This window comes from Lampetra planeri, chromosome 19 (genome assembly GCF_965212315.1).
Source record: "Lampetra planeri chromosome 19, kcLamPlan1.2.h2, whole genome shotgun sequence".
NCBI lineage: Eukaryota > Metazoa > Chordata > Hyperoartia > Petromyzontiformes > Petromyzontidae > Lampetra > Lampetra planeri.
The window spans coordinates 11,573,532-11,586,161 of NC_136125.1; the positions used below are offsets into that span (position 1 = coordinate 11,573,532).

Sequence of the window (12,630 nt, forward strand, 5' to 3'; positions counted from 1 at the left end):
ATTATTCCAAGAATTTAAACTTTTAAGAATACCGTGCTCATGACACCGCGCGTTGAAATTAAATAACAAAAAACGAAACCTTCCATCGTAATCAACAAGTATTGGCAATCGGCTCAAAACAACTAGACAATAAACATTTAAAATCGGTAAACAGGCACTTGAGCAATGGCGTGGGTAGTGTGGGTCATATTTTCTATGTTTAATCAACAACCACATTCAGACAGACGCATACAATTTTCGTTTGACTCTTACTATATACAGACAAATACAAAACTAACATGGAATGGTATGTATGCAACTTCAACCGTTTTCATACTCTCTTCTTAGACATGACATTCATGTGGGCCCTCGTGTGTGTTGCCACATCCAACAAATCAACTCAAACACACATTACTGGTCCGAGATCCGAAAATAACCATCACGGGCTTAACTATTTGGATGAAGATTTGTAAAAGTTCCATGCATATTTATGCAAATTAAATATATGTACGAGTGCAGCAACGATAGGATGAACAGTTTTTTTTGTCAACATCATACATCTGGCGGTGATAACCACCCACAAGCGGAGATTTTGTAGAAGGCAGTAGCTGCAGGTCCACCCTGACCATGGCCAACTGGACAGAAGACCGCTCATGAATTGTGTCCGTCAATTCTTCAGGTGGCGCGTGCGTGGGGCACGTGACTACCCTCCCCGCAGGCGGCCCTGCATGGTGATGGTGGAGTGTTGCTGAATCCCGTACCACTCCAGCTTCTGATTGTTCTCCAGAGTGTGGCTGCCGAAGGTGAGCATCTGCTGGTCTACCGGTATGCCCGCCTTCTGCTGGACCTTCTGCTTCAGTGAGAGCACCGAGTCGGAGAGCTTCACCTCTATCGTCAACGTTTTGTTGGCGAGCGTCTTCACGAAGACGTCAACGGCCTGCGTGGAAAATGAAATGAAAAGTTACAAAAATGCCATCGCGTGACAAATGCCATCTTCACTTCGGCTAGTTTAATACGTACGCTTTTAGGACCAATATTATTCATAATAAAGGTTTTGGGTGAGATCGCATAAGCCAAATGGGTCGTAACCCTCCACCACCCAACACAGCCAATTAGTATGGCATTTGTCACGTAAACAAAACGCCAATTAGTTACTACTTCAACCCACCGGTGTGTTGGAGAGTAAATCAACAATATTTACAACTTGAGTGCGACGTTTCAATAGTAATTACATCCAGCATCATCGGGCGATTTTCCAAAATAGTGAAACAATCCACCTGTTTCCGGTCTTAAATAGAACACTTAGGGTCTTAGGCTATGCGCTGAGTTTTAATTGCAGGCATACAGGCAGTTGTTAATTTACAATTGCCACCAAGTGAATGGTGGCATATGTGCTGTTGGCTGGCTGGCTCCACAATGAATGTTAAGGTCCATCTTCTTGGTTATTTCGGTAAAGTCACGTGACTTTACCTAAAGAACCAAGAAGATGAATCCTTGCAGTCACGAAAGCTTTAAATAAATAGATGAAGCCATTGTCAGGCCGTACTATCAATGCTTTGAAATGTAATGCAACAACGTGACACTATAATACGCACAGCGAACCCGACTGCGTGCGAGCTGCATTATGTGGGCACCAACGGGGATTGTGTGCAACCTCTAATTTCAGTGTTCTCGGTCACTTCTGTTACAGCACGGGGTGCCTTGCACTCAGAGTTGTAACTGAGCTGTGATTATCTGTGGCCTGCAAGAGGCCTTTGAAAGTCAAATTCGGCCCTCGGTAAGGAAAATGTTCCTAAGCCCTACCCGAGGTCAAGGCTAACTGAAACAGAAAGGAATTTACGATGTCACTTTTCTAAATTAGTTTTTGCATTTTATCACAACGGCCCACAGATCGCGTTGGCGATTCCGAGTGCGTGGCAAGCGGCTCTGCTTACGTGGTCCACGTGAAGCAGGTTGACGGTGGCATTCTGCTTCAAGCCGCAATTGGCGAGGGTGGTCGCGTCCTGCAGCGCGGTGCCCCCGTAAGCGAGGCGCTGCTGAGCGGGCGACACCTTCCACTTGCTCTGGATCCTGACTTTCAGCGCCAGCACCGACTCGGACAGCTTCACCATCAGCCTCAGGGACTTCCCCTCCAGGTCCTTCACGACGATCTGCACGGCCTGCGTTGGGGAGCGGGGGTGACGGGAGAGTGCACGGCATTTAGTTTCAACGAAGGGTGACACGCACGTGAATAGTCTACAGCTATCCACTTAAAGTGCTCTACATTACAATGCGTTGGCTAATTTTTTTTACTCGGCACGTGGCGCCCAGGCTTGGCAGCTTTTTGACTACCCCATGATAATACTGTTAAAAGAAAACAAATATTAAAACATTGAGATTGCACTGTAATGTTTTCACCAAGATGTATCGTGTAGAAATATGTAAATGACCATTAAACGTAAAAAACAAATCACGTTTCAGCTTGCATCTGCCATCTACGTTGCGTTTTGTTTGATGTACAGTCTAACAACACAGTTTCATTCACAGCCTGTACGTGTCCACACATCTGCATGCACGCAAATATTGTTGCGATGTTACCGTCGGCCTTCAGCCATTGGCAAAAATATTGTCAACTTTACAAAGTTGCCAGGTAGGTCAGTGGCATTGTGTGGTTGCACCTGGTGCAGCTACACCACTGCTGTTGCGCCTGCCTGCCTGCGTGCCTGCGTACCTGCGTGCATGCGTGCCTGAGTGCCTTCGTGCCTGCGTGCCTGAGTGCCACTCACGTCGTTAGGGTTCTTCATCATCGCGAGCAACATCGTCTTCATTTCGCTGCTGGGCGCCTCCTCGACGCCAACGACCGTGATCCTCTCCGGATCCCAGACGCAGTCCTCCTCCAGCTCGCTGGTCACCATCCCGCAGCCCCGCGGCACCCAGGCGGTGTCGTAGCCCTCGTCGTGCCAGGTGAGACGCAGGGGGTGGTCCTGGCCGTCGATTTTCTTCACGCGCCCCACGTTCACCCTGAGCTTCAGAATCACTTTGACGTTCTCGGGCTTCCTAATCGGATACCGCCTCGCCTTCTCGATGTCGCGGCTCACGTAGACGCCGGGCCCCAGCATGCCGCGTTCGGACCGCCTGAAGCCCTGCGCGAGGATGCCGCGTGCCCCCTGCGCGTCGGTGCCGTGGTACATGATGTAGCGCCGGTCATTCTTGGGGCTCTCTCCTCTCTGCAGGGTGCAGGGGCCATTGCGGTCGCCGATGGTCTCGGAGCAGTCCATCGTCGTGGAGCGGTGAAGGCGAGAGGATCTGTAGGCGGTGCTGAGAAACGCAGCACGATATTGGTGAAAACGCAGCCTCGCAATTACAACCACGAGCAGACGAAACGGCACTTTGTTAATTCGTCACAACTGGCTACGTTCGTATTTGTCGAGAAACCTCGTGTGGCAAAGTTAGAAACAGCTGTAGCCTATTGTTGCAAAACTTAATCTAACATAAACACCTACAGCTATTTTGTTAAACCCACTGCTGGATGAGGAGTTCCCCAATCCTCGGCGGTCGTGGGGGTTATTTGACCATACTTCACCAACGCACAACGCACAACCTGTTGTTGTTGTTGCACTGCACGCAGCCGGGCTCCACTCTACGCAAGAGGCAGCATCGGCAGAGAGCGCAGCGACCGCGGGTATCTCACCTGTTCCACTTGACTCGTCTCGCAAGAGAAGGAGAAGGAGACGAAGGAGGAGGAGAGGATGCGTGTGTTCCTGCCGTTGCGCGCTGCCCTCCTTATAAAGTCGCGCACGCGCCTCCCCCTCCAAGCGCAGAGCCCCGGGGCTGGGGAATCCACGCAGAGCCTCTCCGACTGAGTCCAATCCGCACCGCGGTGTGGGCTCCTCCCAGCCGCCAGCCCTCCCTTTCGGGTTTCCGAAACGTGCCGCTGCTGCTGTTCGTTGTGACTGTGGTGCTGGAGGGGGGCGAGGAGGAGAGGGGTGGGGCGAGGAGGGATTTCGCTTTCGGTGGTTTCCCGAAACCCGCCGCGTCATCACCGCTACACGCGCACTTTCTGAACACAACAAGCGCTCGCTCTCACGCCTCACTGCACGGGTTCCGCTGAGCCGGTGGGGAACATTCCACATTCCCATGGCGGGAACATGACCTTTGCAGAACTGCCCTTGTGAACTTCCTGCAAAAGTCTATTTACGTAACCGTCCCATGGAGACGATTGGTTGACTTTCAACCCCAGCCAGCGTTTGTGAGTGCGTCACTTTAACCACAATGACACGTGCCTAAAATGTTGTAATCCCTCGCTATGACGGCAACTCAATGGCATGAATTTCGCTACGCAACGTAAACTTTTAAATTGTGGGATGAACGAACTTCGACATACGTTACGTTCAATTCGCATTAATGACATTTATGGAATCCTGACATTAAAATATTTTATGGGGGGTGGGGGGGTCGGGGGGTGGTGGAAAATGAAAGAGTGCACACACTAGAGGCCGACCGAAATTCGGTTTCGGTTTCGGCGCCGAAAGTTGGCAAATGGCCTCTTTCGGCAAAGTTTCTGTTTCGGCCGACGCCAAAAAGTTTACTTTCGGTTTACTTTAGGTTTCGGCCGAAAGTCATTTTTTTTTACTTTCGGTCTGGTTTCGTTTTCGGACGAAACCATAAATTCAGTTTCGGTCGACCTCTAGCACACACAGTAGGGGGTGGGTCTCTGTCGCGTGTCCCAGCAGCGCTGCACGTGGTTCGCTCACCTCCTCGTGGGTTCGGTGCTTTGTGTTGTTCCGTTTTCATATTCATTTCTGTTTGAAATACATCTTACTTATTTTTAGTTTATCCTTAGATCAGAACGTTTATTTATCCTGGGGAAATCCAATGAAATATGAAGTTATTTTTTCATAGATGTGTCCAGTAGATTGAAGTCAGTGGGAAAACGGGGTTCGATAAACGGAATTTCGCTTTACGGATAACTTTTCATGGACGCATCTGTTCTGTATATCGATGGATTCCCCAATATGAAATAAGCCACCATTTGCAATGCTCTCTCCACGTATCATGTTGACTCTAATGGTACAATTGTGGTTCCTACTTGGAGATGGATGTGGTGTGTTGATCAAATCGCTAAAAACAGCCAACACCATTCATAGGTAAACATTATTTGGCGATACTCTATTGGCAGCGGTGCACAAGCACAAATAGCCAAACAAAAAAGTCGCTCCGCAAGAAACTTCGGGTCTTCTCGACCACAGTCATGCCCTCCATTTTCTATGCTTGAAACATTCAGGCTGGCATGCCTGCGATCCATCCTGGGTTTGACCAGCCTGGATTGTGTGAGGAGCTCACAAATCCTTGAAAGATCTGGACACAGTGAACTCCTTCGGCAGGCAAGGCTGCATTGGCTGGGTGATGTAGCCCACATACCAACGCATGCCCAAGCAGCTTTTGTTTGGCCACATCGAGGGGGCTAAACGGGCGCGGTACAGGTTAGAGAAGAGATGGAGTGATGCGGTATGGGAGGATGTGGAGCTGAGTGGACTTGCCGACGACTGGTACCGGCGGTGTCAAGATCGGCCTCTGTGAAGGAGGCTCGTGAAGGACGCCGCTGCTACTGGGCAGTTGGAGGCAGTCGCCCTCCAGCAACAACGGAGAGCAGAGAAGCGACGCTCACTACAACGAGCGGAGCACCGGCCGTCTAAAATGCAGCACAGTAGGGGCCCTGCGTGTGCCCTCCACACCTTTACAAAGTTGCCGTTAGAGTATTTAGATGATTTTGCTGCTGTAAATGTCCACACGATGAGCCTCTTTGAGCTATGAATCGTGGCCAGGTCGAGTCTGAAAAACAAGTTAATAGCTTAGGGGGCTTTACCTGGTAATATCAAACATATATTCTACTTTTATTTGTATATACTTAGTGATTTAATCTAGGATTGAAGCTTTCGTGACTACAGGAATTACAATACTCATTGGTTCTTTCGGTAAAGTCACGTATGTAGAATACAAATAAAAAATGTTTCATTAAAAATAACATTTTATTTTTATTTTATTTATACACACGTGACTTTACCGAAATAACCAATGGGTACTTGGTGATTTGTTTTACATGTCCCGTATTCTGCACTCGTGTCATCTTTTTGTTTTGTTGTCGTAACGTTCTGAACCCGCCCCTACTGGACACCTGTGAAAAAGAGCTTCATAGCTCGTCGGATTTCTCCAAATAATAAATAAATATTCTTATTCCAGCCCTGCGGCATTGGCCTCTCCGTGCCGGGGAGAGCGCTGGTGGCAATGAGCGCCCCGGCTCCCCGGTGGCGCCGTTGGCCACAACTCCTCTCGGTGGCGTGAGGTGGCCTCCCCCTGCACGCCCTGCTGTGCGGCCCATTGGAGCGCGCGCTGCGGGGTGTGTGGCGGACTAAGCAATGGCACGGATGGCTCCATCAGATTCGCAGTCTTTATTTTGCAACCGGTAACGGGAACCAAGAAAATAAAGCGGGCAACAATACAACCCAGAATTGTTTGCTTTAGTCAGCTGACATATCAAAAGTGCATTTATAATAAAATGTCGTGATGTAAGGTGCTGTGAGATGCTGAGGTATTAAATGCTAAACAAATGCGAATATTCTAATATAAATCTACGTTCATGTGAATCTGTAGAATCTGTAGGAGTCTGAATCTGGATTATTTATATAACAATAATGGATGTGATTATTTTGAATCTATAGTGGTCAGATCTATGCTATGTACAAATGATTTAAACTCCAAAAAGGCACCCATACTGTAGGACAGTACTCAGATAATGAGACAACACGAACCAAGTTATGAAGCTTGACAAATACAATTTATGTATTGATGCATTATACAGTGAACAATATAACAAACGGATCCATCAGCTGACATATCAAAAGTGCGTTTATAATAAAATGTCATGTTACAGATGATAAAATCAAAGGTGCGAACTTAAAATAACAGGACTAAATGTTTCATTTTTACCGGTAAATATATCACTTTAAAAAATTATTCCAAGAATTTAAACTTTTAAGAATACCGTGCTCATGACACCGCGCGTTGAAATTAAATAACAAAAAACGAAACCTTCCATCGTAATCAACAAGTATTGGCAATCGGCTCAAAACAACTAGACAATAAACATTTCAAATCGGTAAACAGGCACTTGAGCAATGGCGTGGGTAGTGTGGGTCATATTTTCTATGTTTAATCAACAACCACATTCAGACAGACGCATACAATTTTCGTTTGACTCTTACTATATACAGACAAATACAAAACTAACATGGAATGGTATGTATGCAACTTCAACCGTTTTCATACTCTCTTCTTAGACATGACATTCATGTGGGCCCTCGTGTGTGTTGCCACATCCAACAAATCAACTCAAACACACATTACTGGTCCGAGATCCGAAAATAACCATCACGGGCTTAACTATTTGGATGAAGATTTGTAAAAGTTCCATGCATATTTATGCAAATTAAATATATGTACGAGTGCAGCAACGATAGGATGAACAGTTTTTTTTGTCAACATCGTACATCTGGCAGTGATGACCACACACAAGCGGAGATTTTATAGAAGGCAGTAGTTGCAGGTCCACCCTGACCATGGCCAACTGGACAGAAGAACGCTCATGAATTGTGTCCGTCAATTCTTCAGGTGGCGCGTGCGTGGGGCACGTGACTACCCTCCCCGCAGGCGGCCCTGCATGGTGATGGTGGAGTGTTGCTGAATCCCGTACCACTCCAGCTTCTGATTGTTCTCCAGAGTGTGGCTGCCGAAGGTGAGCATCTGCTGGTCTACCGGTATGCCCGCCTTCTGCTGGACCTTCTGCTTCAGTGAGAGCACCGAGTCGGAGAGCTTCACCTCTATCGTCAACGTTTTGTTGGCGAGCGTCTTCACGAAGACGTCAACGGCCTGCGTGGAAAATGAAATGAAAAGTTACTAAAATGCCATCGCGTGACAAATGCCATCTTCACTTCGGCTAGTTTAATACGTACGCTTTTAGGACCAATATTATTCATAATAAAGGTTTTGGGTGAGATCGCATAAGCCAAATGGGTCGTAACCCTCCACCACCCAACACAGCCAATTAGTATGGCATTTGTCACGTAAACAAAACGCCAATTAGTTACTACTTCAACCCACCGGTGTGTTGGAGAGTAAATCAACAATATTTACAACTTGAGTGCGACGTTTCAATAGTAATTACATCCAGCATCATCGGGCGATTTTCCAAAATAGTGAAACAATCCACCTGTTTCCGGTCTTAAATAGAACACTTAGGGTCTTAGGCTATGCGCTGAGTTTTAATTGCAGGCATACAGGCAGTTGTTAATTTACAATTGCCACCAAGTGAATGGTGGCATATGTGCTGTTGGCTGGCTGGCTCCACAATGAATGTTAAGGTCCATCTTCTTGGTTCTTTCGGTAAAGTCACGTGACTTTACCTAAAGAACCAAGAAGATGAATCCTTGCAGTCACGAAAGCTTTAAATAAATAGATGAAGCCATTGTCAGGCCGTACTATCAATGCTTTGAAATGTAATGCAACAACGTGACACTATAATACGCACAGCGAACCCGACTGCGTGCGAGCTGCATTATGTGGGCACCAACGGGGATTGTGTGCAACCTCTAATTTCAGTGTTCTCGGTCACTTCTGTTACAGCACGGGGTGCCTTGCACTCAGAGTTGTAACTGAGCTGTGATTATCTGTGGCCTGCAAGAGGCCTTTGAAAGTCAAATTCGGCCCTCGGTAAGGAAAATGTTCCTAAGCCCTACCCGAGGTCAAGGCTAACTGAAACAGAAAGGAATTTACGATGTCACTTTTCTAAATTAGTTTTTGCATTTTATCACAACGGCCCACAGATCGCGTTGGCGATTCCGAGTGCGTGGCAAGCGGCTCTGCTTACGTGGTCCACGTGAAGCAGGTTGACGGTGGCATTCTGCTTCAAGCCGCAATTGGCGAGGGTGGTCGCGTCCTGCAGCGCGGTGCCCCCGTAAGCGAGGCGCTGCTGAGCGGGCGACACCTTCCACTTGCTCTGGATCCTGACTTTCAGCGCCAGCACCGACTCGGACAGCTTCACCATCAGCCTCAGGGACTTCCCCTCCAGGTCCTTCACGACGATCTGCACGGCCTGCGTTGGGGAGCGGGGGTGACGGGAGAGTGCACGGCATTTAGTTTCAACGAAGGGTGACACGCACGTGAATAGTCTACAGCTATCCACTTAAAGTGCTCTACATTACAATGCGTTGGCGATTTTTTTTTACTCGGCACGTGGCGCCCAGGCTTGGCAGCTTTTTGACTACCCCATGATAATACTGTTAAAAGAAAACAAATATTAAAACATTGAGATTGCACTGTAATGTTTTCACCAAGATGTATCGTGTAGAAATATGTAAATGACCATTAAACGTAAAAAACAAATCACGTTTCAGCTTGCATCTGCCATCTACGTTGCGTTTTGTTTGATGTACAGTCTAACAACACAGTTTCATTCACAGCCTGTACGTGTCCACACATCTGCATGCACGCAAATATTGTTGCGATGTTACCGTCGGCCTTCAGCCATTGGCAAAAATATTGTCAACTTTACAAAGTTGCCAGGTAGGTCAGTGGCATTGTGTGGTTGCACCTGGTGCAGCTACACCACTGCTGTTGCGCCTGCCTGCGTGCCTGCGTACCTGCGTGCATGCGTGCCTGAGTGCCTTCGTGCCTGCGTGCCTGAGTGCCACTCACGACGTTAGGGTTCTTCATCATCGCGAGCAACATCGTCTTCATTTCGCTGCTGGGCGCCTCCTCGACGCCAACGACCGTGATCCTCTCCGGATCCCAGACGCAGTCCTCCTCCAGCTCGCTGGTCACCATCCCGCAGCCCCGCGGCACCCAGGCGGTGTCGTAGCCCTCGTCGTGCCAGGTGAGACGCAGGGGGTGGTCCTGGCCGTCGATTTTCTTCACGCGCCCCACGTTCACCCTGAGCTTCAGAATCACTTTGACGTTCTCGGGCTTCCTAATCGGATACCGCCTCGCCTTCTCGATGTCGCGGCTCACGTAGACGCCGGGCCCCAGCATGCCGCGTTCGGACCGCCTGAAGCCCTGCGCGAGGATGCCGCGTGCCCCCTGCGCGTCGGTGCCGTGGTACATGATGTAGCGCCGGTCATTCTTGGGGCTCTCTCCTCTCTGCAGGGTGCAGGGGCCATTGCGGTCGCCGATGGTCTCGGAGCAGTCCATCGTCGTGGAGCGGTGAAGGCGAGAGGATCTGTAGGCGGTGCTGAGAAACGCAGCACGATATTGGTGAAAACGCAGCCTCGCAATTACAACCACGAGCAGACGAAACGGCACTTTGTTAATTCGTCACAACTGGCTACGTTCGTATTTGTCGAGAAACCTCGTGTGGCAAAGTTAGAAACAGCTGTAGCCTATTGTTGCAAAACTTAATCTAACATAAACACCTACAGCTATTTTGTTAAACCCACTGCTGGATGAGGAGTTCTCCAATCCTCGGCGGTCGTGGGGGTTATTTGACCATACTTCACCAACGCACAACCCACAACCTGTTGTTGTTGTTGTTGCACTGCACGCAGCCGGGCTCCACTCTACGCAAGAGGCAGCATCGGCAGAGAGCGCAGCGACCGCGGGTATCTCACCTGTTCCACTTGACTCGTCTCGCAAGAGAAGGAGAAGGAGACGAAGGAGGAGGAGAGGATGCGTGTGTCCCTGCCGTTGCGCGCTGCCCTCCTTTTAAAGTCGCGCACGCGCCTCCCCCTCCAAGCGCAGAGCCCCGGGGCTGGGGAATCCACGCAGAGCCTCTCCGACTGAGTCCAATCCGCACCGCGGTGTGGGCTCCTCCCAGCCGCCAGCCCTCCCTTTCGGGTTTCCGAAACGTGCCGCTGCTGCTGTTCGTTGTGACTGTGGTGCTGGAGGTGGGGGGGGGCGAGGAGGAGAGGGGTGGGGCGAGGAGGGATTTCGCTTTCGGTGGTTTCCCGAAACCCGCGCGTCATCACCGCTACACGCGCACTTTCTGAACACAACCGGCGCTCGCTCTCACGAGTCACGCCTCACTGCACGGGTTCCGCTGAGCCGGTGGGGTCATTCGACATTCCCATGGCGGGAACATGACCTTTGCAGAACTGCCCCTGTGAACTTCCTGCAAAAGTCTATTTACGTTACCGTCCCATGGAGACGATTGGTTGACTTTCAACCCCAGCCGGCGTTTGTAAGTGCGGCACTTTAACTACAATGCCACGTGCCTAAAATGTTGTCATCCCTCGCTATGACGGCAACTCAATGGCACGAATTTCGCTACGCAACGTAAACTTTTAAATTGTGGGATGAACGAACTTCGACATACGTTACGTTCATTTCGTATTAATGGAATTTTTGGAATCCTGACATTAAAATATTTTATGGGGGGGGTCGGGGGGTGGTGGAAAATGAAAGAGTGCACGAACAGTACAGGGGGGGGGGCGTCTCTGTCGCGTGTCCCAGCAGCGCTGCACGTGGTTCGCTCGCCTCCTCGTGGGTTCGGTGCTTTGTGTTGTTCCGTTTTCATATTCATTTTTTTTTATTCTTAGATCAAAATGTTTATGTATCCTGGGGAAATCCAATGAGCTATGAAGCTCTTTTTTCATAGATGTGTCCAGTAGATTGAAGTCAGTGGGAAAACGAGGTTCGATCAACGGAATTTCGCTTTACGGATAACTTTTCATGGACGCATCTGTTCTGTATATCGAGTGGCTCCCAAATATGAAATAAACCACCATTGGCAATGCTCTCTCCACGTATCATGTTGACTCTAATAGTGCAATTGTGGTTCCTACTTGGAGATGGATGTGGTGTGTCGATCGAAACACCAATCATAGGTAAACATTATTTGGCGATACTGTATTGGCAGCAGTGCACAAGCACAAATAGCCAAACAAAAAAATCAACAAATTGGTCAACTCCGCCTTAAAAGGAAAAATATATAATCGGCGACATTTTAAAGAAAGGTAATGACATTCAGCGTACATAGGCCATAGAGACAAAGCGATTAATACATTTTAAGTACAGTATCATGTTTATTTTGTGTCACCCGATGCGAACTCAATACACCAGCACGAGTCGTTTGCAAGAGCAACCCGAGTCACCAACATGGCAAAAGCAGCAACGAAGGCAATCAGAACAAAAACACGACGTCATGTATTCTGCATCGTTCAACACGAATAAGAAAGCAGTTCATTAACAGCGAAGATGGTGGATTGAGCAATCCGACTCATGGATGAGAAATCCTACAGGGCACTTGCCTACTGCGAGTAAGGACCTATTGGGCGTGAGCGTAAATGATTGAGGGACAATGACAGGGTGCGGGAGGGACTTGTGACAGCAAGGGGCGTTTTAGTGAGCGAAATACCGACACCCTTGTACAAAAATGCGGAACGAAATGATATCAGGCAGTTTTTCGAATTAAATGTCTGAATATCGACCGTTGGTTTACATTATTTTAGTTTGTGTTTGTTCCCCTCGTTAATAAATGCCTACCCCATTCCACCCACCTCGCCTGTGCCCACAGTAACATGTGTACTCTACGTTTTGCCTTGAGGCAGTGTGATGCTATTTTCCAGTTACGTGAGCAGACCCGCATTTGAATAACACTGAAATGTCACCTGCGATTAGCGTGTT

At 48.6% G+C, this 12,630-nt stretch overlaps 2 protein-coding genes across 2 annotated transcripts in view; both read right to left on the reverse strand.

Moving 5' to 3' along the window:
* LOC144723926 (polyubiquitin-A-like) overlaps window positions 1-10,870 on the reverse strand; it is a 31,457-nt gene extending 20,587 nt beyond the window's left edge. The window contains exons 1-5 of the mRNA XM_078602700.1: window positions 10,617-10,870; window positions 9,740-10,240; window positions 2,745-3,183; window positions 1,914-2,138; window positions 687-916 (exon numbers count right to left, since the gene is read on the reverse strand). Of these exons, the coding sequence (XP_078458826.1) occupies window positions 687-916; window positions 1,914-2,138; window positions 2,745-3,183; window positions 9,740-10,200 (1,355 nt within the window). The 5' untranslated portion in view covers window positions 10,201-10,240; window positions 10,617-10,870. The remainder of the gene's footprint in view (window positions 1-686; window positions 917-1,913; window positions 2,139-2,744; window positions 3,184-9,739; window positions 10,241-10,616) is intronic.
* LOC144724128 (polyubiquitin-like) lies at window positions 6,393-9,531 on the reverse strand. The gene is made up of 2 exons (XM_078603027.1): window positions 8,882-9,531; window positions 6,393-7,884 (listed from the first exon to the last, which is right to left on the reverse strand). The coding sequence occupies exons 1-2, from the start codon at window positions 9,056-9,058 to the stop codon at window positions 7,651-7,653; spliced, it is 411 nt and encodes a 136-aa protein (XP_078459153.1). The 5' UTR covers window positions 9,059-9,531; the 3' UTR covers window positions 6,393-7,650.
* Window positions 10,871-12,630: the final 1,760 nt, after the last annotated feature.

Excerpts from the sequence above, each read along its gene's own strand:
- LOC144724128 (XM_078603027.1), bottom strand. The coding sequence starts at position 9,058 with ATGGTGAAGCTGTCCGAGTCGGTGCTGGCGCTGAAAGTCAGGATCCAG. Across the intron at positions 7,885-8,881 it reads ACCTGCTTCACGTGGACCAC|GCCGTTGACGTCTTCGTGAA; the intron begins GTAAGCAGAGCC and ends TTTTCCACGCAG.